This window comes from Coturnix japonica, chromosome 4 (genome assembly GCF_054131305.1).
Source record: "Coturnix japonica strain WE chromosome 4, WE-NBRP24, whole genome shotgun sequence".
NCBI classification, from domain to species: Eukaryota; Metazoa; Chordata; class Aves; order Galliformes; family Phasianidae; genus Coturnix; species Coturnix japonica.
Genome location: NC_140666.1, coordinates 82,877,587 through 82,904,038, shown reverse-complemented (window position 1 = coordinate 82,904,038; position 26,452 = coordinate 82,877,587). Strand labels below are relative to the sequence as shown.

The following is a 26,452-nucleotide window of genomic DNA, read 5'->3' as shown; positions in this document are numbered from 1 at the left end:
AAACAACAAAATTGAAGAAAATCAGGCTTGGAGTATTTAAAAACACATGTGTATACATGCTCTTTAATAATAAAAATGCTCTTTTCTTCTAATTAATCTTAGAAGGAGCTGTTACTTAGACTGGGTTGGTTTGTGATAAAAACGCATTGGCCAACAGCTACTTTAAAAATTCCTGTAAGAAACCTCTTAGTTATATTTTTACAGCTAAATGTTTTTTGTTTGAGGATTAAGAGGGTGCAGGAAGCTAAACTAAGGATGGGATGGTTTGTAAAACTGCATAAAGTTTCAACAGTCTGTTGGATTATGGTGTTTTAATCTGCTTAACAGTTGAGGAGCCCAGCCTGTTTTCAGTCCCAGCTTAAACAAAAAAAAAATTCAAGGTAAAAGGACTTTGGTGACAATATTGGAGATTTGGTTTGACATTTTAACCTAAATAAGGAGTGAAAACTTCAAGTGATAGCAACTGATGCATCCCTGGTGATTTCAGGAGGGTGACACTGGCTTATATCAGATGAACATCTGTCCTTCTCGCACCCATCCTCTATTCCAGCTTTCTTGCATCCCATGAGCGGCTCCCACACTTGCAAGCTCTAAACCCAGCCTGGGGAGTCAAACCTGCCCTGCTGCCAAAGCCTCATCTCACAGCCGTGTGCTCGCTGCTTAAGATACAAATGATTGGTGTGGTGGTTTTTTGTATAATAACGTAGTGGTTGCAATACTTCTCTCAGAAGTAGTTGAATTTGGGTTTGGGTCCTCTTTCTCCTGAGGGATATTCAAATCCACCTGTCCCTTCCCAGGCTGTAGGCAACCTCGCAGCCCTTCCTATTGAAGTTGTGCCACAGTGCTGAGAAGGATTCGTAGAAGCCAGAGAGGAGAAGCAAGTGGGAGCCTGACTGCAGCTTACCAGTAGGGACCTCCCCTGAATGGAGGTGGGGAGCAGGTATCTGGCACCATTCCCAAACCTGCTTACTAAACATTTTGTGTTAAAACATCTCTGGATAAAAATCAAAACTAGCCCTGGAGGCAGAGTCCAAAACCAACACCTATCTGAGCAGGGAGAAAGTTGAAACTACGTTGCCCTGGCGGCAGGTGCTGTTTTCATGCCACTGCAACCACTCCCTCCTCCTCCGGCCATGTCTTTAAATGAAAGCTGGGTGGCTGCTCTCTCAAACTGACTGCAGAGCCATGTTGAGGAGCCTTAGCTGTGCTCAGGACTTCTCGGTCTCAAGTGGGCTTTCGTGTGACTAAGTGGTAAGATCAGCTCAGCCGAAATGGTGGGATCTCGGCAGGGAGTAAGAAAAGCCTGAGGTACACAAATACCTTCATTTGGTGAAAAATCTGGGTACCTGTGGACTCATGGGCACCCAATCATTTTCTTGGAGGAGGGGAGAAGTCGTGGCTAATTCAGAGTCTTAGAACTGGAAATTTTTCCCCATTATATACTTGTAGGTACTACTCTGGCTTTGAGGACCTTGCCTTAGAGTGAGATGTGACTGAGGGACACACAAGTTTGACTTCAGCTTTGGAAGGTCCGGTTCTCTTCTAAAAATTACTTCAGTTTCGCTGCCATTTAGAAATTTCTGACATTTTTTCTTGTTATCTGTGGGTTGTGTAAAGCAACCAGTACCCTCAGGACCCACCGTGTTTACGCAGTGATTTATGATCAAAATATGCACTAAGCACTGAACGGTCATGGAAATACTTGGCAGGTGTGAGAAAAGAAGGAAAAGTGTCCTTTGGTCGACTGGATGAGGTTGGAATCCCTTTTAAGACAGAGAACTTCTGGCAGCAAAGATGTCCAGATGAGAATGTCTGTCATATTGTATGGCTTAAGGCTGAGTAGTTTTCATTGAGGAATTAGGTTGTTGAAAGCTTATGGGCCTATTCACGTTGTTGATGGTGGGACTGCACTGCGTAGGGAACGTATTTCTCCATGCTGTTTCAAAGGCCAGTGTTCGCAAACTGGACTGAACCCACTTCATCTAGAACATTATAAGACAACCTTGCCTAAGTACAGCTAACCTTTCTCCTTGATTGCTCAGAAATGTTTCTTGCTTTCCTCTTCATTTCCCTCCCTGCATAAAATCTTCTGCTGAACTCTCTTACCCACAGATACGAAGTTCTGCTGCGGGTCGGTGATCTGCTGTGACGAGTCCTGCATTGACTTCAAGGCTCATGGAGGATCTTCTATTCCCAGGACAGCAGGTACCGAAGATTTTCTTCCACAACATAAAAAACCCCAAAGCTATAAATGTGCAGGTGTGTGCACTCCTGTTTCCCAAGCCCGTGCCTCCGTACTGCTCCACCTCTGAAAATCAGGGCAAAGGAACTCAGAAGAGAGTTTTGGGGCAGCAATTTCAGAGCGTGGAGAGGTTGCTGTGTTTTCTCCTCTTCAGCTGGAGGAGGTCAAGGCCATCGCTGTTGCAGACCCTTGCAAGGATTTGCTTTACAGGTTTGTATGTCGTGACTAGGGGAGTTCACGTTATAATGCCTGCTTTTTGTGGTGATTGCTGATTTGGGTTTTTATAGGCTTTAATTGGCTGATGTTTTATCCTTGAAACCTGTTTGCTTTCCTTTGATGCACTGGCTCAGACATTGCTGTGTGAGTGGATGTATCAGAGATATTAACCAACAGAGTGAGGGGTATATTTTAGAGCTGTGGGCTTTTAATATTTTTTCATGGTCTTGAGATTCCAACATTTCTGTGTCCTGTGGAGGACATGTCTTCTTATGGTCACGTAGCAAAATGCAATCTCATTGTCTCTCCAAGCTCCTACGTGCAGAATTTGCTACAAGAGCATTGAGTAAAAAAAGACAAAATATTTTCTCTTTTTATCGATTCTTATGCAAAATTATAGCATGTAGAAAATCAGCTTGTGGTGTCCAAGAATGGTTTTGATTTGATTTGGTTTTGATTAACAATCTCAGTTTTGTCCCAAGGTGGCTCAGAGTCTGAAGGGACATCCATGTTTCTGGATTCTGGAGGGAAAATAAAACATTATTTTGCCTTCTGAGGGGTTCTGCTGCGAGGCAATGGCTCATTCCCCCTTCAGGTCTCCTCTCCTTTTCTCAGCCATTACTTGTGCTAGCGAAGTTCCTGTTAGAACTTTGCTAAGTAAAATAATACATGTATGTGTATGTATTGTGCTGTATGAAGCAGCACAGATATTGGTTCTCTGAAGATAATTAACACAAGTCAAATATAAACAAAAACCTCAGTCAAAAGATCTACTTACTGTTTTACTGTTGTTTCATACAGCATTGAGCATTTGGGAACAAAAGAGAATTGACTGGATGCAGAGTAACATCGATATTACAGATTATCATGTTCATAATCTGAACTAAGGTTGATCTTGGTTTCCCTTATGTAAAGCATGTCAGAAGGAGTGGGAAAAATCTGAATTATCTTAAAAGTGAAAGTGACTCCAGTAGCTTTAAGACTGATAACTGCTGATACTACCAGCAGTATTTTAAATGCTGAGGCAGGAACTTGCCTGCCTGAAGGAGTTCTAGTTTGTAAGATAAAAACCAAATATGGAGGCAGAGTAGAATAGAGTTTCTAATATATTTAAAGTAATGAGCTGTATAAATAACTCCAAGAATATTTCCAATATTAGTAGTGACCATCCTAATGGATTCTCTTCTGCCTCCCAGCAGAAGAATCTGCAGAAGGAAACTGAAAATGTTTATTTCTATCAAAGCAAACATAGTAAACTTGCACCTGATTCTGCTTTAAGGACCTTTATTACTGAATTATCTGGTTCCCGCATTCCAGGGGGTATTTTGTATTGCTTCAGAACCTTGTTGGAACTTTCTTTTGGCTTTCATCTCTGGTTAACTGACTCCTGCAAGATGCTTCAGAAGAAGCACATTCATTTTTGTCTTGGATTCTGCTGTGGCCCAGTGTTATGGCTTTTACCCAGAGGCTGGTGGGCTCTGGATGTCAGCTGTAGTTATCTGATAGCTGCATACAATGCCCAGAGAGCACTGAGATCAGGAAAGGAGCTGCAGATTGGTTCATGGAATAATTTGCTTATTGTGGCATCTGGTTACAGCAGGGATCAGAAGTTATGGTAGCTGCATTTTGGCATGGCAATGTGGTACCGTGCAGGTAACAGTGAAGATCAGAGAGTTAATTGAGAGTATGTGATGTCATGTTGAACAGATCATGTCAGACTCACTGTTTTGCTTTCGGAAAGGCAGGACGATGGTATGTTTACTGTTGCCAAAAGAAATGGACAGGGTTTTGACTTGTGCCATGTAGTGGACATGACCTGAGTCCTCATTTCCTGGTTATGTGCTGGACTATCCAGCCGCCACAGCTCATGCATTCAGTGGTCCTGGCAGATGAGCACTTCACTGAAGTTCTTTGTAATGTATTCACAAAAAGTGATGAAATACTCCGTAAGAGGCCTCAAGGAATGATTAGCTTAATCTTCAATTATTTCCCACTGAGACTTGATGAGAAATCATTTGAAAAGGTAGACATGAGCTTTAATATAATCTGCCTGCACAGTTGTCATGAAGCAAAGTGTGCAGAGAGGAAAGGTGTTACAAGTGAAGAAAATCATGACATAAGGGTTGAATCTTTTAGTCTGATGACTTCTATGCGTTGTTGGTCTCCTTGAGTGGCTTCAGCCACTGGAATATGGCTACAGGGCATTATAGACAGTATGGGAAGAAGAAAAAATATGTTGCAGAAACCTGAAAACCATTGCTATTAGGTTAAAGATAGTGTATATTAGAAGAATATTTTCATTTATGAGAGGCCGACAAGAAGCAGTCATACTTCATATGCCCTTGGATGAGAAGGTTTGCTGATCAGGTGTTGAGCTCTTTGGAAACCCTCTGCAAAATAGGAGCTACAGCCAAGCCAAGTAGTTTTTACTCTTTTACAGTGAAGCAGGAGGAAAACTGAAAACTCCTTAAGTCCTTTTGAGCTGCCTGATTGCTTCTAGTAAACAGTTGCACAAGAGTGCCTCCCGTGGGAAATGCACCATTGCTTTCTGTTTGCACAGCAAGTGAAAACCTCTGACCACTTCTATAATTTAAGAGAATGAGATAATGCCTTGTGAGCTGACTTGGTTTTCTCTAAATTGTTTAGTCTTGGTATCTCTGCTATCAGATGGTGGTTTGTTACTACTTTGGTTAGAAGTATCTCTGGCCCTACAGTCATTAATGCTATTTTTTTTATATAATCAAATAATCCCAAATTCCTGAGCAATTGAAGATTCGCTTAGAAGATGGGGAAACAAAAGAGCTCCTTCTGGCTATGCAGAAATCTGTCAATTTAGTGTTTAGGAATGAAACGATAAGAATTCTCTTGTGCCATTCACATCTGCCACAGACTCTCCCTTGTCTGTATTTACATCTTCAGAGTGGATATTCCTTACATCTGTGTTGGTTTTGGTTCCATATGTTTTAAGGTCATCCCTCCATCCCACACACACCTTGAAACATCTGGGTTAGGTTTCATATTTATGCTTGGTGTGAACAACTCCTGTGCAGTTTGGCTGGAAGCGAGTAGGCTTTGCACTACTGAAAACTGAATCTGTAGCCCCCCAGTTTTCTTATTTTCTCACCAACTGGACTAGATTTGCTGCAGAAAACATTGAGTGCTCACTAATCTACCAGCAATCAGGGTCATAGCATCAATAGAATCATTAAGGTCGGAATGACCAACGAGATCATTTAGTCCAACCGTCAGAGTGACCACATCACTTAGTGTGGCATTTACCCCTTTCTCAAAAACCTCCAGGGATGATGAATCTACCACATTTAAAATAGTTTTATAGGACTCCATGATCCCTATGGGTCCCTTGCAACTAGAGATGTTCTGTGACTCGCTTGCATTGTCTCCTCAGCAGGGGAATGGATGGTGGTAGGTACCAATATACAAAAGCTGCTGCTTTTGGTATAGTATCAGCATTGCTTGCCTCTGCATCTGAATACTCAAATTGCTGTGGGTATTTATATGCAAGCAAATCATGTTCCTTTTCTCTGTGCAGATCTATATTTATTCAAGGCATATCCTCTGGCTTACAAAACCAAATGCTGTGTTGAATGAAAAACTCTGGGGAGGATTTTAGAATCACTGGTGGCGGTGGACAGCTTGTGTTGGAGGTAGAGGAATTTGCATCCACAAGCAGTCTGTGGGTTTGCATTTGTTCAGGAGAATTTATGAAAGGAGGCAGAGTGATGTCCTTATGTAGAAAGCAGCAAGAGGAGATGTGGTGTCTCCAGGCAGAAGGTGGGCTGGAGGGGCATGACTGGGTGCAAAAGATGGAAATGACCAAACCAGGATGTCCAGAGAGCAAAACTGGAACATTCCAGAGAAAATAAGTGGCTCTAATGCCTTCTCCTAATGGAGAAGCTTGCAAGACCTGAAATATTTGCAAGCCACTTAAAAGCAGCAGTGTTATACGTGTATCACAATACACCTTTCTACTTGAGATGGCTCCTTATCCTGCCTGTCACAAGACGTTAGAGCCAGCACCCAAGTTGCCAGTTGTGTTCATCTTGGAGACGTGATCCACTGTGTTGGTGGCTGAAGAATTTGTGCAGATCATCTGAACCCAGGCAGAATCATCCTGGGGGAAGCAAACTATACAGGACTTCACAGACCACATGTCTACATGGCCTCTGTGGGGTGACATAGAAACATGTGCTTGTGCTGGAAACCCAGGGTGTTCTCAGCTTTTCCACAGAGTTTCTTATTGAGGAACTAAACTTTCCTGAAACACTCAGAGCACAGCGCTGGGAATAAAGTCAAGACCAAGCACTACTTGCTCTGCTGACTCCAGCTGAGCAGTTGGATCCCTTTGAAAACCATGAATGTTTTTCATAAAAGGACACCAAAACCCTTTAGGGATGACTGGCAGTGCTTGGCAGTCTGTCCCAGGAATGGCAGCTTCCTCTTGTGAGACCTCAACTTCCACCACAACTACCTCAGCTGATAGGCTCAGTGATGTGTGTGAGTTTGGTTTTACTTACCTTTTTGGCAGCTCTTGGATCAGGCCGGTACTTTAACAAGTATCATTTGATCTTTATGGATTCAAACACTTTTCTGAGATTTCCATTCCTGAAGCTGCCTTGCAATAATACCCTAAACACCATTTACATTTTAGTATTTAAATCTTTTATGACTTGATATGGAAATCTCCTGTGCCCTAAATATTTTATCTGAAATACTCTTTTTAATCCCGTAAACCTTCCTCTGAGGGTCTGCATAGCTGAGCAAAACTTAGCAAGGGGAAAAGAGTAGGGATAGCCAGGGTGTGTTGAGCAGAAACCTCAGAGAGATGGAGATGCAACCTGGCAGATGTCTTTGATTGTATGCTTTTTTCTTTTTCAAAACTTGGGGCTGAGAGCCCCCCCCCTTTCCCAGCTCTGCTCCCATTGTGGGCTTTGGCAGGGAGTCAGCAGGACGGCGAGGGGATGCAGATGGCTGCTAGGTGGATGCAGCGGGCTGCCAAGCTGGTAGCAAGCCCTGAGCAGTGAGGCTGGGCTTTTGGCAGGGGATTGCCAGTGACTTGCTCTGCAGATTCTCCAAGGCCGGTGGTTGCTGGAAAAGGGCCCAAACCACTCTCCTTTCTGGAAGAGCAGCAGGCTAGAACCCATTTATTCAACACAGCTGTAATGCTTGCTACCAAAACAAAATGAAAACTTGCTTAGCGGGTATCCTATGAGAATCCCAAGTGCTTTATACTTAGCCAGATCTCATCATCATGGTTGAACCTGGGGGCTGAGCATCTTTCTAATGGATTGATAACCTCCTGAAGTATTTATTTTTAACAATTGCTGCCTTTTGTGTTTCTGTTAGTGAGGGATTACAACGGCGGCGTTAATTCTTGCTCTGGGGAAGAAAGGAGCTCATGGGCAACAGAATCACGGACAAAAAACCCGCTGCTATCATCTGCTTTTTCATGGCTTGGCTGCTTTTCTGCTGAGCTGCAGAAAAGTTGCTCGGCACAAAACAAAGGACAAACTTCTGTGCAACAAGGATTTTTTTTTTTCTCCCCTCTGCAAAACATGTCGGATCCAAACTGCAGCAGATTAAAGGCTACATCTGAAATGAACTGTTTAGAATAAGTTCTCAGAGGAATTTACTTCTGAAAGAGAAATATTTGCATAGTGTATTAGGAGCAGTTTTTAACACACAAGATGCTTTCTAGCACGTTTTATTGTACTGCATGCTGGCAACCAAACATGGGCAAGAGAGCGTATTGACTAACCCCTGTATGTAAGCAGGACCAAACTAATTTCTTTTCAGGGGGATTCACAAAGCCATTCATTGGGGGCAGAGTGATTTTTCTTTCTAATCTGATTTGTTGCTTCCCTTTCAGAGAAGGAGGATGTCAGTTACTGCATATTGCAGGGCTGCTCCATGTGCTGAGAAACTGCAAACAATTTCTGAAGGGCAAGCAAAGCTCCAAAACACTCTGCTTGCCCTCAGTTGAACTGGGAGGGTGAGACATAGAGCTGGTCTTTGCTCCCTGCAACGGGGAGCTGAGCAATTAGCAATCAGATGAAGTTTAACAAGAGTAAGTGCTGGGTTCTGCTCCCTTTGCTTTCTGCTGTTGGCCTCACCTCAAGCACCGTGTGCTATTTTGGGCACCGCAGTGTAGGAAGGGCATAAAACTATTAGAGAGCATCCAAAGGAGGGCTGTTGAGGTGGGGAAAGGTATAGAGGGCAAAGTGTGTGAGGAGTGGCTGAATGGCCCTTGGCTTGTTCGGCCCGGAGCAGAGGAGACTGGGGTCTGAAACATGAGTCCCTGCAAAACTATACAACCAAACTTGGTACCGTAACTTTTGATCTAATTACTGCCAGCATACCTGGTTTCTCTAAGAAGCAGTGAACTCTCTGGGTTCCCTTCAGCCCATCAGATCTTTCTTCTAAAATTCTACATATTTCCAGTTCCCCCTTGTCTGCTGCTAATGATTGGTCTCACCATGAAAATGCTGCTGAAGCCCCGTTTCCCACCTTCTTTGTGTTCACCCTGCTGCCACTCTCCATCCTCCCCTCAGACCGAACATCTGTGAAAAGCTGGCTTCCATGGTTACTACTAAAATAGGCAAAGGAGATTATTTTGGTCAGAATCTGTCAGTTCAGCAAGATCAAATTGTTTGGGGGAAAAGATTCTGATTGCAGTGAAATTCAAGCAGGATGTGGCCTATCAAAATGAGATCAAAGTACCTTCCAGCTTCTTCCAACTCGCAGACAACTGGGATCTTCTCCTCCCTGCAGAACTGCTCAGAGGCTTTGAGCCTGAACAGCCTAAAATGGTATTTGCTGACAGTGGTGCTAAAACTGGGTTCAGATCCTAAAGTCTCAGCTGACTTAAAAAAAAATAACCCAAAGTAATGTACTTCCATTTCTGAAATCCAAATGGGCAGCTGCCTGTGTCAGCAGTCATTGGAGACAGCCAGTTGGAGCATGTGAGGGATGTTGGTGACAAGTGCATCAGTGCCTTGGGTGGTGCAGCTCTTCTGGCAAGCAGTTATGCTTGGATTGGTCACCAACCAGTCTTGAGGTGAATGAATCTTATCTGGCTGGTGGATTAAAGTTGCTTTATCCAGGAGAGGAGTAAACTCTTCAAAAGGACTGATAATACCAGGACAAGGGGAAATGGATTTAAGTTGAAAAAGGGTAGATTTAGGTTGGATGTTAGGGGGAAGTTCTTCACTAGGATAGTAGTGAGGTCCTGGAACAGGCTGCCCAGGGAGGTTGTGGATGCCCCATCCCTGGAGGTGTTCAAAGCCAGGTTGTATGGGGCAACCTGATCTAGTAAATGTGGAAGTTTGGTGGCCCTGCCAGGCAGGGGGTTGGAACTTCATGATCCTTGAGGTCCCTTCCAACCCGGGTCATTCTGTGATTCTCTGAAATCCCGTAGTTCTGGGGTCTGAGAACTCTCCCATTACAGGGTCTCTTTCCTCTCAGGTCTGTTCCTCCAGACTCAGGATGGGGTTTAGCAGCAGATCTGCAGAGCAGTCAGCAGATTGGTGCATTTTAGAGATGTGCTTTTTTCTTCCCCTGGCTATGACAAATGTAGGGAGGATTTCTGGGGTAAAAGAATCCCTTTCCTCATTTCTAGGTTCACATAGGCAAACAGGCACATCACCAATCACTGGCCCTGTGCACTTCAGTAATGCAGAGGAGGCAGTCTCTATAATTAATAGTGATGACTTTCTCAGAGGACAGGATAAAAACTTGAGTCTTGGAAACTTAGATTCCCTTCTGCTGCTGAGGGGTGGGGGGAATAAGGGAGGCATTATTCGAAAGCATTTCATTTAACAGATGTTAAATAGCACTATGCCACTAGATCAGTCTGTCAATTAACCCTAATAGGAAACAGCACAGAGAGAAGTAAGAGATGCGTATTCAGGGCAGTTGTGGTCTCCATTCCATGGGGGCATGGCCCCGCAGGCAGGGCTATGCGGAAGGAATGGTCCCACATGTGCCCAGCACATGTGGATGAGAAGAGGAATGTCTATGGACCAACATGGAATGAACTGGCTGCAGCTGGACCTGGTGGTTGAACTAGAAACTGGGTTAAAAAAATTGTTATAGCAGAGACCGTGCTTAACTTTCCTCCCACCCCCAAGTATATATAACGTGCTATAGGTTTCAGCAGTGTTTATCGCTGTTTTCACAGTCCAGGTGGATTAAAAGCTGGAGGACACAAACAAACCTCTAATGCAGTATCAAAGGCTGAAAAGCAACCCTTTCTTTACAGTGGTTTACATCGGTCTCTCTAACAAGAGACCCACAGTGTTTTTCCTCTTCAACACCATATTTCTTCCTTAAACTTGTCCTGGTGATTCCCTACCACTGGCTATGGATGCAATGGATGGAATTTGGTACAGTTGTACTGCATGGAGCCCAAGGTTAAGTGACGGGAATTTCAAAACAAAACGATAAATTAATAAAATGAACGTGTCACCAGCTGATCCTCTTCTGACCACCATCTGTCCCCTGATCATGTGATGTCTCCCAGCTGGCCACCCAAGAGACAAACCACGCAAGATCAACAACATATGCTGCTGTTTGCACATTTTAAAGGTAATAGTCGCCAGGCTGTCATAGCACAAGTTAATAGGAGTTCTTTGGAAGCTAGGTGGTTTTTTTTCCCCTTTTCTTTTTAGAGGAAGGCAGTGACTCAGCAGGTATATTTCTGACAGAACCAGGGGAGGGCTGGATCAGTGGAAGTTCCTGTGTACAGTGTGTGTGTGATATCCCACCTTATTCCATGGTTTTCTGATAAACAGCAGAATGCATGAAATGCAAAGAAGGAAAAAAAAAGCCACAACAACCCATCACAGATTTTAATAGCGTACCTTTTAGGAACACGATGTGCTCTCCTTGCCATGCCCAGGATGCAAACCAAGCCGTGCATTTTAAAACTATTGTTAAGATCAAGGATGTGGTTATGAGAAGACTTACAATTTATAGGATACTTAAGCATTAAGGATTGAGGCACAGAACATTTCCTGGGGATTAACGACTGACTGGGTGAGCCTCAGGCCATTAACCCCTGCCTGCCATTAATCTTCAGGAAGTGCCCTGCAGTGAGGTGCCCATTGCTGTTATGTGCTGAAAGAGAATAATAATAAGAAAGGTCCGTGCTTTATTTATTTATATTTTACGTAACGCAGCGGTATTTGGACTGCAGGGAATTAACATCTTTCTCTCTAGCTGCTCGTGCTGCTCCAATTAATGCGTTTCATGCATCTCACTGCTTTGGGAAAGGCGCTGCCTGCACTGATGTAGGTGGGAGCAGGATGTGGCCCTCTGCTCGTGTTGCACTGTGTCTAATACGACAAATAGGTGGTGCTTTTCCAGTATCACTGCTGGCAGAATTCTGCTCTATATAAAACCCAGCTCAGAATGCTTGTTTTACAGCAAAGCAATTTATTCACAGTTCTAAGGATCCTGCAGCCTTTTCTTTCTCTCTTTCTTCTTTTTTTTTTTGTGTAACTCGTTGAATAATCCTTTTAGGTTCCCCATAAAGCAGGTGAAATGCTTCTGCTGCAGTCCTAAGGCAGAACACAGGCTGCATAAATAGCATCTAAATTGCCAGGAATACAAAATACACAGAGTAATACATACCTACAAAGGCAAATTCATCCTGACAGGACTGCAGTACACGCTTATCAGCAGCACAACATCTCGGGGAGGAAAAAAAAAGTGGCTTTGTATTAAAACTGCACATGCATTTCTCTCTATATTGAAACACTTAAACGGGCATTTTTGTGCATGTGCTTAAAAACAGACGCAGGCACCCTTTTAATGAGGCTGCCCGCTCCAACATTGATTAGCTCCGAGATGTACAGTAGCCATGAAGCTGGATGATGATTTTTCTTGTTTTTTTTTTCTTTATTCTTTTTTTTTTTTGCAGAGTATCTTTGCAAAAAAAAAGGGGGAAAAAGCTTTTTTTGTGCGTGTGTGTGTGTGTGTGTGTGTGTGTGTACATGGCCTCAGTCCTTGCAGCCTCCCAGAGAGTCTGTCAAGGCGCAACTTAAAAGCTCGTTCAGGCGACCATGACCCCCCGCCAGCAGATTGTCTGCCTAAAAGGTAAGGGAAAGGCTGAAAAAGAAGTAGAAACTTAAAAGTAGCTTCTCAAAGGCTGCATAGATCTCTCTCTCTCTCTCTCTTCCTCCCTCTCCCTCTCTCTCTTTTTTTTTTTGTTAAACCTAAAGTGTTTAAAAGCTTTAATATTGATGGCCTGTCAACTTTGTCCTGATTCTTTGGCTTTCAGTTAAAAGGTTTTTGTTGTTGTAGCTTATGCAGTTGCTCTGTTGCTATGGAAACGTGACATCAAAATGACGTTTCTCTGTTTAAAAGCTTTTAACTAAATTCCTGCCTGTCAGATGTAGGCCCCATTTTGTGCACTCAAGCTTCAAGCTGTTGCAAAAAGGTTTCATATGTTCTGTTGTCATTCAAATTCTTTATCCACATATGCATGTCTTGCACTACAAAAACCTAAGCTAAAAACTCAATCTATATTAAGTGTCCTCTTTTAAAACCCTTTTAGGTCAGTCAGCAATGGCTGCAGCAGAAATTCCCAGTTACATTGTCTCTTCTCAGACTGAGAAACACAGGAGGGCCAGAAACTGGACTGATGCAGAAATGAGAGGTTTAATGCTGGTCTGGGAAGAATTTTTTGATGAACTGAAACAAACTAAAAGGAATGCCAAAGTTTATGAGAAAATGGCTAACAAACTCTTTGAAATGACGGGAGAGATTCGCCACGGAGAGGAAATAAAGATAAAAATTACAAATATGACATTCCAGTACAGGTAAGCTTCAGTTAATTCTTTTTCTTTTAAGAGATGTTAGCAGGGGTAAGGCTGCTCTGTTTGCCTTTCAGAACGAAGCATCCTTCAGCAAATGCGTAGATAAGAGATTAAAGATTGTTCGTATCGCTTTTAACGTTCTCTCTCGCCATCGCTGTTACGTCATTGTTAATTTCCCCCCCCCTCCCCATTTCATTGCAAACTCCGGGACAACTTTGTCGCGTCGTAATTAACTGGCGGTGTTATGATGTAGAGGGATGGAAATGCAGTTAGTGGAAAAGCAGGGTTTGTTGGCTTTTTTTCCCCCCTCTTTCTGATTGTGTAAGCAGCTGCTTGCAGGGAAACTCCTGCAGTTGGCAGTGGCCAGAGAGGGGTCGGTGTGACAAGGCAAAGTTTTGCTTGCTTTGTAATAAATACCGAATAATGATTTTTTGGGGGAACGAAGCTCCTGGGTTTTGTTGGTGTGAGTTGAAGGGTTACACTTCAAGGGGCCGGGAATAATGGAATGCCTTATTGCTGAGTGACACACATTGCTATAATTATAAGCAGCGCTGCTATATCTGCAGGGAGGGGATCGATGTGCACCGTCAATACCGGAGCTGGGGGAGGGCGGAGGTGGCTGCGAGGAGATGAGATGGAGCAGGAGGGGAAGTTGGCTTGGAAAACGCCAGACGTTTGTTGTTTCAAGGGGGGAAAAGGAATTGGGACTTAGCAGATATAAATGCTTCTCTCTCTCTCTCTTTCTTTCTTTTTATCTTTTCTTTTTTCTTTTCCTAAAATTCTTATCTCTGTGAGGCACAAACTGCTTCACACTGGAAATCCGGAGTGGTGATTTCAGCCGTGTGCTTGTAATGCAAGAAAATCAAATATGTGACTCTTTTATTTAATCTCTCCTCAAAGCTCGTATTAATAATAAAAAAAAGGTTATTACAGCAGGCAACCATGTTAAAACTGCTTGCTTTTCTATAAGGCACCCTCCTGTATTTAATGCAGAGACTGCTCATCACATAGAAAACTAGGAAGAATCCTGTAAACCCCTTAACTTTGAATGTCCTCCTGCGTTTGTAAGACCTGCAAGCATAATGTTTAACATCATTTTCCATAATATTAAATCCACGTTTTCCAGCAGCTGCTAATGCCTCCAAAACGTTTGACTAATCCTGTCGTAATCCTTGTAATTTTCTTCACCCAGACTGAGAAGGCTGGAAGCACGATCCATTTTTGCCCTGCATCACCCAGCAGTTGCCACTCAGCTGCAGAGCTGGGAGCTGCTGCCTCCCAGGCCCCTGCTTAGCCTGCTTCATCTGCAGCCTTCCTGCTGAGCAGCACGGCTCACAGCACCCGGATTTTACAGGTGTCTAGCTAGCAACACTGCAATACTGAAGTGCCATAATTGCCAAGCATAATAGGCTATCTCTGACAGCCTTTGTTCTAAATATTCAGTGTTTTCATCAGTCAGAATTAGCTTTTCTAATTAATGTTTTTTCTTTAAAGTTTGCAGAGGGAGAAGGGGAGAAATGAACCCCTCGCACCCATGCAGTCTGTGTGTGTGGAAACAGAGTGCTTAAAGAAATTCCTATGTCTCTGTGAACTTCTGAGATTGCTTCTGCTGAGTGTTGTCGTGCTGCTGCTGTGTTGTGCAGTGCATTGCAGCTCCCTGCTCATTGATTAAGATGCTAATTTATGAGAGTTAGAAAACTGCCTTGCACCATCACGAGGCTGTTTCATTTTACGCTCTTGGATTTGAAATGCATCTCCTATATTGTTTGTTTCTATCCAATGCAGGCTGGCGTGCTTTGCTTTCAGGGGGAGGTAGTAGAAAACTCAGGAACAAATACAAGCCATGACTGAAAATTCATCATTTTCTGGAGGCTTTTTGTTGGCGTGTGAGAATAGGAAATATTGTGATGAAACCTTATGATGTTAGTTGCCATTGACACCTGAGCACCTGAGTTTTAATCCACATTTTGGTGTCTGGAGGATACTTAAAGAAGTGTACTTAAAGGTGCTTTACCTTAGTGCATTTCCACACATCACAGCTGCACTCTGCAATGAAGAAAAAATATCCTGAAAGTGGGTAAAATCATCAGAGACAGTCTGTTGTAAAGGATCTAAACATCAAATGTTGTAAACACATAATAATGGTGAGCACATAATGGTGTTTTCCAACCTGAGGATCCCATAGAATTTGATCCAGTTCTATATTGTTTTGCTTGTTTTGCCCAATGGAAGCCATTCCTCATAGTGCTGAAGAAGCCAAAGTGAGACAGACATATACATAAGTAGGGGAGGAGCAGTTAGCAGCAGGTATTGCACAAACTGCAGCTAATGGAAATACATCGGTGCCGGTGGTGGAGCTCAGGCTGGGCTGACAGCCCAGGTGTTTGCCTGGGTTCCTGGCTGCATCTTATGATCCCATGTGGAATGCTGTGCTGCCAGACAAAGTTAGAACAGGGGTAGCTCGGAGCATGAGAGCTTCTGTCACTAACACAATTTTAGGGCGATCGTTTTCAAGTCACCTGGGTAGCGAGCTGTATGAACATCCCACTGCACTTGTCAGGAGGGACAAGGGGCTGAGCCAGGCCTGCTGGAATTCAAGTTACCTTTCTGATGTGCTGAGTATCAGAAGTTTTGCTGGGATTAGTATTGCCATCGCTTGTACTTCAGCATCACTTAGAGTGTTTGCTGAATTCTTGCTATTATATAGGCTACTTGGGGTATTCGGCACATATAACCCTGTAATTAGTGCTTCTGAAAGAAAGCACTTTCTCATCTATGCTAATACACTGTGCTTAATGCACTGTATCTGCCGTTGTACTACTGCTGGCATAGTATGCTCTGGCTTGTAGAAATAAAACAGGGTTTGGAAAGCTTGTACAGTCATCCTCAGTTTTGACTGATTCCCTCTGATGTTTTAAAATAAGAGCTGTGTGAATGCAAATTTATTGTTTTCAGTAACATCACCCTCCCAAAGCCCTGGAAATAGGATGCAGCTGTTGCTATTTGATTTGAATCACAGTCAATTAATGTTAGCGATTGGTAAATTTGAATCCATCTCATGATTTGAATATGTGATCAGTTTATTTTTTTGTTTTCGTGTGTACATGATGATAGCAATTAATTATTGTTGCTTGCATAATTCATTGCTATCCTCTATGACATTAAGCAAGTTGAATATTTGACCTGTGCTACAGCAAGCGATGAAATGTAAGTGCATCAAATTTAATGCAGAAAGTTAAATTTGAATACTTCACCAGCTTTCTCTTTAATTTCAATAATTTATAGCAGATGCACAACTTAAGTACTGGACTTTCAGACATCTTCCTTTCCCTCCCCCATTGACTGGCTCATGAACAGTTGTTATTTATTATTTATTTTGAAAGCTTTTCACAGAAACCCCAGGAGATGAATCCTGTATCCATTCCTTAAGGCAAGCAATAATATCAAATACTGTAATAATAATAAAGAAGTGATAGTGTGTTGAGCAGAGAGTGGGAAAAAAAAAAGGCAAAACAACAAAAAAAGCAAATTGTCTTCACAGATGAAATAACACTTTTTAAGAACTCTCTAGAATGTCATATTGTAATAACATTGTAATAATTTTATTTCAGAAGGCAGGTAATAGGCACAGAGAACAAAGTCTGAAGAAAGGTCAGTGGCAGCACAAATTACTCAGCTGGTGTCGCAGCCCATTCTGTGGAGTGTTTTGGCAGTAGGACCTCAAAACCCATTAATTTGTTCACTTCCCTCCAGTAAGGCTCACAGCCACCGTTCAGACTGACTGGGTGACAGTGTTTTTCATACTTCAGTAATTTGTCCCCTGGAAACTCAACTTTGATGCCATTTTTTGGAGAGAACTCTCTGTTGCCTCAGCTCTCAGCTGGATTTTAATAGAGCCTCATGAAACTGTGACAGGTCCAGATAAACTCAGCAGGAATTTATTTTGCAAACTCTGTTGACTTTCTCGCTTAATCCTACCTTCTTTTTCTGCCTCGCTCACTCACTCAGGCAATGATAAATGTTTTCAAAGTGTTGAATGTTTGGCTTGTCTTCTTCTCTTTTCCAAACTGCTGCATCCCAGTGTAAATCATAGAATCACAGAATGGCTTGGGTTGGAAGGGACCTCAAGGATCATCAGGCTCCAACCCTCCTGCTGCATGCAGGGCTGCCAGCCTCCGCTTTTAATACTAGGCCAGGCTGCCCAGGGCTCCATCCAACCTGGCCTTGAACACCTGTAGGGATGGGGCATCCACAGCCTCTCTGGGCAGCCTGTTCCAGCACCTCATCACTCTCATAGTAAAGAACTTCCCCCTGATCCCAACCTAAATCTTCCCTCCCTCAGCTTAAAACCATTCCTCCTTGTCCTGTTATTATCCACAATTTCAAAGAGTTGAAAAATGTCCTATTTCTTTCTAATTTCTTCACTTTTCAAGGAAAAAAAAACAACAACAACAAGAAAACCAACTAAAAACATGAAACCAAACCACACAAAAGCATAACAAAGAGAAAGGAGCTTTACATTTTGGATGCGACTACAACCTGTTGTGATTATTTATGATAATGATTGACTGGGAGCAGTAAGTGCATCTTTGCCTTAGACTTCAGTTCTGCCAGGGTTACACTTGGTGCACGAAGAAGATCTCAGCTGTTTCTCTTGGTTTTCTGGTTTGTTTCAAAATAATCAGTGAATCCTGAAACTTGATCTTAATGTTGGCCAAGTTTTAGATTTGATTTGTTCTCCCTGTTTGCCTCCACCACTCACAGTTTTCCTACCTCTTTTCCAGCCCAGACACTCCCTTCTCCATTATCTTCTCATCTCTTTATCTATTTCATCTTTTTTCCTCTGTATATGAGCCAGATTCCGTACAGGTTGCTGCTGGTGCTGCTTTTAAGCTAATGAAATTCTCATGTCAACCTCCTGGTAATGATAACTTTCTTATTTCTTTTAGCCAAGAGCTATGTTAAATAGACAGAAGTAGAAGAATCTGTATTCATCCAATGTAATCAGAGCCATAGAAATATCTAGTTTTGTATAGCTGCAACCCTAGAACTGTGTGGGCAGATAACAAACTGCAGCTCTCCTTCAATCCTGAGTGTTAGCAAAAATGGGGTCTAGGCACATACCTGAGCTGATGCATAAGAAACCAAAGTACTGATATAACTGGATGTAATACCTGCTTCTGAAAAGTTTTGCTCAAGTAAGGAAATTAACATTTAGTTCAGGATGATATAATAAAAATAAGGGAAGAATAATTTGAATGTTGTTCTAGGGATAAACTTGATAATGCTTGGAAGTTAATGTATTAGAATAGTCATCAGGACACTGATTCAAGGCAAAATAATGCTGGATGGAGCTGCCTTCTTTGAATGTAGACCAAATATGAGGCCTTCCCTCAGCCTCTTCTGCTCTGGGCTGAACAAGCCAGGGGACCTCAGCTGCTCCTCTTACGTCTTGCCCTCTAAACCCATAACCATCTTCATGGTCCTCCTTTGGATGTTCTGTAGTAGTTTTATGTCCTTTTTATATTGTGGTGCCCCAAATCCTGTCCCTGGGATGACTGAATCCTCTGCACAGATTGGAGGTGGAATGGATGGGCAGCAGTTCTGCACATGGACGTGGGGAGCTGCTGACACTAGGCTCAACACAAGTCATCTGTCTGCCCCAGAGCAAAGTTGGCAGAATACCACGTCTGAGCTTTTCTTGTCCTTATTGAGAGAATGCTTTGCCATTCTGAAGGCTCAAACCGTGTCTGGTGAAGTCTTAATCCAGCTGCTGGACTTTGCTCTGACATGGCAGGGATGTGCTCACGCATGGATTTTTGCTGTCTTACCCATGGGAATGACAGACCATGGTGAATGCATTGCGATGAGTAGCTGAGGATGATACAATAAAATGCTTAAATGTACTGAAGGTTTTAACATGGACAGGAAAATGGGAAATGTAGACCCAGCTAGCTGCTTATAGTAGTGCAATTCATATGTTTGGCATGAGAGTAACCTGAACAATTAGACAGAAATAATCAATATCAAATGATGGTTGCTATGAGCCTTGTGCTTTGCTATTCTGTGTCTGTACTTGATGGATATAGATGTGTTTGTAGGTCGTGCTGGATGTTCTCTGACTATGAAATTGCAGCAGCAGGTTGTGAAACATGTATGAAATTAAAATTTTGAATGCATAGAGGGCATGAAAAAACAGGCAGCTGTGGAGGGTTTTCTATGAAATACTTTCCCAAAAAGCTGGGAAAGCTCATCAGACCTTGCAAGGACAAGGAAAAAAGAAGATTCCTTAAATGTCTTCAAAACCTAAGCAAATCTTTTTGCCTCCTTTTCTCACTGGTGGATTTCCCCTTAACCTATGCTCAGTGGTGTCTAAAAGGAAGAACTTCAAGTTCCCACTTTTAAGTTTGGCAGCATTTTTATCATGTTTACATGTTACTTAATTCTATCCTTTTTGGGACTGATGTGGGCAGGATGGATTAAGAGGAGGGTTAAGACTTCAAGAAAAAAGGCTGGGCCAGGTGTCCAAGAAGAGTTTTCATCTTTTCTTTTTTTCCCCTGCAAACTGAAACCTCTTCATAGCTGGGAGAATTGGATTTGTTTCTTTTTTTTTTTTTTTTCTTTTTTTTTTCTTTTTTCTTTTTTCTTTTTTCTTTTTTCTTTTCTTTTTTTGTAATTTAAATTAAACCTGGTTCTTGAAAATGGAGCTTTTGTCATCAATCTTGCCCCTCCTGTTTTCTTCCTTTGATGAACTTTCGGATGGACTAACAAGATCCCATCTGGGAAAAGAGGAAGTTTTGGGGTGTTAGTTGGCCAGTGGAGTGTCTCTGAGATCACATAATCACAGGGGTTGGAAGGGACCTCCAGAGATCATCGAGTCCAACCCCCAACAATGTGTCTGTTCACCTCGGGCTTTTCATTCCTCAATGAAATATTTTTTTAAAAAGCATAAAAAGTAAATAAAATATCAGTGGATGTTAAGTGGGTGAACTTCGCATTAGGACTCAGTGATAAATCTTGTAACAAAACTCATCAGAGGCAGCACAAGGTCATGGCTGACAGTTCTTTCACTGTAATGTTTTTGTTTACTGTTTATAATGTATTATTAACTGCTTTTTATTTATTTATTTTGAAATAAATGAAGTTATATTTCTTCCCACACTGATCTTCACCTTGTGAGATAAGCGGGCATCTATATCTTATCATTGTTACTGGAATGTTCTAAAGGGTGATGTTGACCTTTTAGGCAAAGTGAGGGGGAGAATATGAATGATATTTGTAGACACTGATATTCATAATGGGAAACACTCATATGGAAGATATGTGTGGAAAGTACTTTAAAAAGAAAACAAGCTCTAATGTTGTGTGCCTTTTCTTGCAGGAAATTAAAATGCATGACTGACAGTGAAACTGTTGCGCCTGACTGGCCTTACTACAAAACCATTGATAGGATCTTATCCAAAGTGACAGACCACAGTGATGTGAAAATGCATGAAAATCAGCAACCAGGTCCTTCTACATCACAGACAGAGGCCTCGCAGTCACCATCAGCTAAGTCTACGCCTCTGTATTTGCCATATAATCAGTTTACGTACGAAGGAAGGGAAGAGTGCTTCGAAGATGAACATTCAGAGAGCTCATCAAGCTTACTTTCTTACAAGCTGAGGTAGCATCTAACTTGTTTCCCTGCTTTCTAGTATTTCATAGAACAAAAGGAATCTGCTATCTCAAAAAGGAAATCCTGGAACATTTAACAGCTCTTGCAGCTTTACTGTAAATCACAAATTGAGATACGTTTCCCATTCTGTTGAATTTGGGCAATTTCTTTCTTCTTTCATCAGAGATTGGAAGGGAGTAGGAGGACTAGGCAAAAACTCATCTAATATTGCCAAAATGCAGTGTGTGTATCTCTGCTCACAGGAGGTGGTATGTTTGTGATAGGAGTACAGGCATGCTCATGGTAGTGCTGCACTATGGTAAGAGATGCAGCATTTTGCTTAGATGATTTTTGGCTTGCTCTAGGATTTATTTATTTTATTTTTTGGTTCCATTTGGTTTTTGTTTTGGGAGGAGTATGAGATTTCCCTGGCTTTGGCTATTATTAACATGGTAAAATGTTGCTAACTGAATATTGCCGCGGACACTGAACCGCTGTTCATGCAGTTTGAAAGAACATTGCATGCATTACATAAAATGAACAATGTCATTTTTTTTTCTCAAAGTAAGGGCGTGGCTGAGAATGCAAATGTGTTTTCTTTTCTGATAAGACCAGAGTTGTCTGAAGGCAGCATTTTAGCAGAAGGCAGGCTTGTACACTTGATATGTACTTTAGACTTCACCAGTCTCATTTTTCATCCGGAGTGGTGTGAAATAAGAGTTTATTACAGTTTTCTGGCAAGAAAAAGTTGGTCCTGAAGATCTTATCATGAGTCTGTGAGGCTTTAACTGTAACAGTAAATTTATCTGTCAGTCATGCAACTGAAAGGGTGTAAAGCTGGAAGAAGAATCAACCTAACAATTTTAGATTATTGTTTCCAGGTCTATTGGATGGGTAAAACTAGGATAAGTCCATTCAATCAGTCAAGCAAATGATCCTTGAATAGCTGACTATTTAAAAAAATGGTATATAAATTCTGAACTGTAACAGTCTTCCCGTTCACAAGCAACAATTTTTTTTACATCATAGTTCATAGTAATGGCCTGACATCCCCTGAAAAACAACCTCTTAGTATCTGTGACTGCCAAGATATCTCTCATGCAAGAACTCCCTTCCCAGCTCTTAAACTGGTTTCCAATAATATTTTTAATAGTTAGGAGGTTGTTTTTCCAAAACAATGAGGTACATTTCATACACTAGGCTGTTTTTTAACATAAAGATGTAATTTTTTTTTGTCACAAAGTGTTAGATTTCTTCATATTAGGGATGATTCCCTAATCCTGGGATCATATTAATTTTTATTTTTGTTGCAGTGCACAGGTGAGAAAAATCTTTGAAATTTCTGTTTTCTTTTAATGGACTGCCTGGTATTTGCTCAGTATTTTACAACCTTGTATTGTATTGCAATGTCAGTAAAGCATCTGACAATAATAGAGTTATTGTTGGATAATTCAGAGTGCTGGAGTCTCATACTGCAGCTTAAACTTCTAAAATCAGAATTTCTAACAAAACTGAGAATGACCTTTTATCTAATTGAAAACAGTGTTTTTTCATCCCATGGTCTAACGTATAGCCTTGTTTCTTTATTGTTGAAATAATGACAAACTATAATTATACAGGTTGTGAATGGGGTTCAGACCTCATCAGCTTTACCATTTCTACCACGCTGAAAACAGGAATGAAAAATTTACTTCCATAGGTTAATAGACTATAATAAAACCTCAATGTAAGCTGGGGTGGCTGCCTGTTAAAAAACACCATCCGTGTATTTAAATTCAGTTATTCTGATGTGGAGCCTGAAGGTGTTGTGGAGGGCATTCTGTGGTATGGTTCCCCACAGCAGTGACTTCTAACTCAGAGCTTCATATCTCTGTTGCCTCAGTTTCTTTGTTCTTATGATTTTACTCTTAGAAATTTTTCACTACACATCCATTCTAGTACTGATATATGCAGGAGATGGAGAATTCACTGTAACAATCTGTTCCAGTGATTATCCCTTGTTTAATCCAGTGTTCTAGTTGGTTCTAGTTGGAAAATGGTGAGTTAAACTTTATTTTTGAGGCCCTCCCAGTATTTTTTGCTTGTTTCCTTGAAGTAGTTGTGTATTCTGGTCATCCCATTTTCACTATTCTTCTTTTTGAAAAGTAAACTGAATAAGTTGGTACACAAGGCTTACACACCAGAGAGTAAGAGTAAACTTTTTTGTGGTTGTACTCTACAATTCAAGGATGAGTCTCATTAACTCATGAATGCATTTGACTGTAAAGTCACACAATCAAGTCAGAAATGGTAGTTTGCTCTTGGGATCTATAAATCTTGGAAACCAGTAATACTGGAGACCCATTTGCCATAAAGCATTTAGAAAGGAAGAGTTGTTATAGTGGGTCTGTGGAGGTAACACACTTGGTAGACAGATTATTCTTTGTATTTAACTTGTTCTTCATAAGTTATTCTAACAGAGTACTGAAATGATCCTTATTGAGTGAGTACAGGCCATTTTTTCCTTCAGGTCTCAAAATGTACCTTTAGAACCTAGGCTTGGCAATGAGTGGGGTGCTTCTTTGGCAGGGGGAATGGATGCTGCTGCATCTGCATTGCCACAAAGGCTGTGGCTGTGCAGAAATGCAGCGCAGAGAACCATCCGATGTTTGCAGTGTGGAACACTGATCATTTCTTACACTGATGCCTAGAGCCTATCAAACTAGACAAACTCCTAGCTGAAACTGCTTGAGAGATACTGATGCTGATGGGATGCTCACCACTGAACCATATGTATTTTATTCCTATTCCAGCTTCCCTCTTTAATTTCTGTTAGAAAAAGTTATTAACAATGGATGGGTTTCTTTGGACCTATAAGGAGACCTAGAACTTCTCATGAAAGATGGCTCAGTATCTGAAGAAGCTCTTGGATTCAAATAGCTCCTTCAGGAATTACTGGACATCTTTAGATTCTTCTTTTTTATTATTATTATTATTTTTAAATTTTTTTATAGACATCATGTACATTTGTAAAGAAAGGCTGTTGTGGTTTCTTACCTGTGCATAGGAGGATGTAATGTCCAAATGACTAAGCCGTAGTGAAGCAGTTTCCTTCCAGATCTATTCTATTCTCTTTCCTCTAAGATTTTAATAGCATTTTTAACACAATCCATTTATTTCTTTTTATAGACCTCACCCTCTGTGTTTCACTACACCCTGAAATGTCACAGGAATTGTGTCTTTTTGTTAGAGTTGCCACAAGTCTTCCAGGTTCTTTGGTCTGTTTATTTTTTCTGGCAGAGATATCTGAATGTCAAGAAGGATAAGAACATATATGGAAATGTAATACAGATCTGTCACAGATGAGTGACACATCCCTCCCCACTCCCCTTCTTCACATCAGTAAAAACACATTCCTCTAGTGCCTGGTTGATGTCCTCATTCAAGGTTGTCTTGAAATCTACAAGTTGCTGACATGGCATTCTGCTCAAAACTGTGCTTTTACCAGATTTCCCCTAGAAAGAACTCAGTGTTTGGCAGAACACAGCTGAGACTGCTGATTGTGTAAAGGGACTTTGAGACCCATCATTGGATAACTTTGATGCTGGGGACTCCAGATACATGGACTTGTCATGCTAAGATTGAAAGGAAGTTACTCATCTGTAACTGGAGGTTTTTCAGATGAGTAGTTCACTCGCAGCTTGAGCTACAATAGATATAATGACCACATGAGCAAAAAGCCTCTCCCAGCACAGTTTAGAAACTCAATATGCAAAAGTCAAGATAAAAAGAAAATGTTATTCCTAAGATTCTAGTCTTGTTAAAAATTATGAGGTTTTAAAACCTATTTTTGCAGTCAGTAATGTTATAAAACAGAGAACTGAATACTTCTGTTTTGGCACAACTATGAGAGGGAATTCACTGAAGAACATTCTTTATTAATTGAGCCTAGCTATAGCTTGACCAAGAATGTAGTATAGTATACAACTGTAGATCCTAACAAAGCTTTTTTTTCCCCCATAAATGTGTTTTTAATTGTAAACAAATCTTCCTGTTTCAGAACTGAAGAGAGACCAGTTAAGAAAAGGAAAATGCAAAGCTGCAGCTTTCAAAAGAAGAAGCTAAAGTTAATGGAAGCGATGTTGGAAGAACAAAAGAAGTTGAGCAGAGCTATGGAAGAAACCTGTAGAGAAGTACGCAGGATTCTGGATCAGCAAAACATCATCCAGGTTCAAAGCTTACAGCTACAGGAGAGAATGATGAATCTACTGGAGAAAATGATTTCCAAATCCAATGTGTAGTTTCCTCTGTGTTCCTCCTCTGAAGTTATCATTGATATTATAGACATCCCCTTACTGCACACCTTATGTGTGTTTGTTGCCCTGTTCCCAGGTTTTCCATGGAAATTAAAATCTTAGTGTATTCTTAGATAAGCAAAGAGAACAGATAATGCAGGGTGAGAGCTATCTGGCATGAGAAAAATAGTGCAATATATGCCTAAACTGAATTATTTTTATACAGAAAGATTAAGGGATGAATAGCTCTGGGAATTTCAGTACTATTCTGCCTAGATCAGATATTGTTTTACAAAGATGTTATGTATTTCTTCACATCAAGGACCATACCCTGACCTGTTGTTGAAGAACAAAGTAATGTGTTCTTAATCATGCTAATTGCATCTTGACTTTGATTGACTGATGATTAGACCCTGGTTTGAAACATACACAGTGATTGTACAAGTGACCTATGCATGGTTCTTGTGAAGAGCTACTTGGGACCACAAGATGTCATTTTAAACTCCATGCCTCATATGAATAGTACTCTAATGTATGAGAGTAAAAATAGTCTATTCAAATACACTTTTCATAAAATACAAACAAATCCTTACTATATACTGAATACTAAAATGTATAGATGATACTTGAAGTTGCTTTTGATATTAAATGTTTAATTTTTTTCATTATTAACTGGAATCTGTTGACTTAATGAGCGACCAGCAGTGGAAAGTATCATTTCTTCTCTATCACAAAAGAAAATTATTGTACTGTGTGTATATACAAATATATATCTATCAAATGAAATAAAGGAAAAGAAGAAACGTACTTCTTGCTGGGCAGATAATACGCTTTGCGTTGGTGAAAAGGTACTAACAGTCAAAAGTCTTTAATTCTTAACTATTGGGTAAAGATCTCTGCTAGTGCATATATTGATGGAAGTCCTCAGGAATATTCAGTACCTCTTCTTCATCGTTTGCTGGTGGCACAACTTTAATATGCAAGCAGATGTAAGGCAGTTCGGCATCAGTACACCACAAGAGGGAGCCGAAGGCATGAGGGATTGCGTTTAAACCCTTGAGGTGAAGTGCTAGAGTTTGATTCTTTAATGAAATATAACATTGCAGTAACCTTTAAAATGCAGTCAGAAGTTCCTCAGATGAATTCTTTTGTACATTTGTTTCTGTTTTCTTCTTGAAAAGCATACTTCTGCTTTCATTGTATTTGCAATGAAGTGTCTAAGGTC

The 26,452-nt window shown here is 41.2% G+C and overlaps 1 protein-coding gene across 4 annotated transcripts; it reads left to right on the top strand.

The window, feature by feature from the left end:
- The first annotated feature begins 2,104 nt into the window (after positions 1 to 2,104).
- On the top strand, positions 2,105 to 26,034 carry MSANTD1 (Myb/SANT DNA binding domain containing 1). 4 transcript variants are annotated; one of them, XM_032444508.2, is made up of 4 exons: positions 2,105 to 2,205; positions 13,035 to 13,299; positions 20,678 to 20,962; positions 24,993 to 26,034. In XM_032444508.2, exons 2-4 carry the CDS (start codon positions 13,046 to 13,048, stop codon positions 25,231 to 25,233), a joined length of 780 nt encoding a protein of 259 aa, XP_032300399.1. In that variant the 5' UTR covers positions 2,105 to 2,205; positions 13,035 to 13,045; the 3' UTR covers positions 25,234 to 26,034. The 4 variants fall into 4 exon arrangements, with proteins under 4 accessions (XP_032300399.1, XP_032300398.2, XP_015718439.1 ...); XM_032444507.2 differs by having other exon boundaries at positions 2,118 to 2,452; XM_015862953.3 differs by lacking the exon at positions 2,105 to 2,205 and adding an exon at positions 12,179 to 12,574.
- Positions 26,035 to 26,452: the final 418 nt, after the last annotated feature.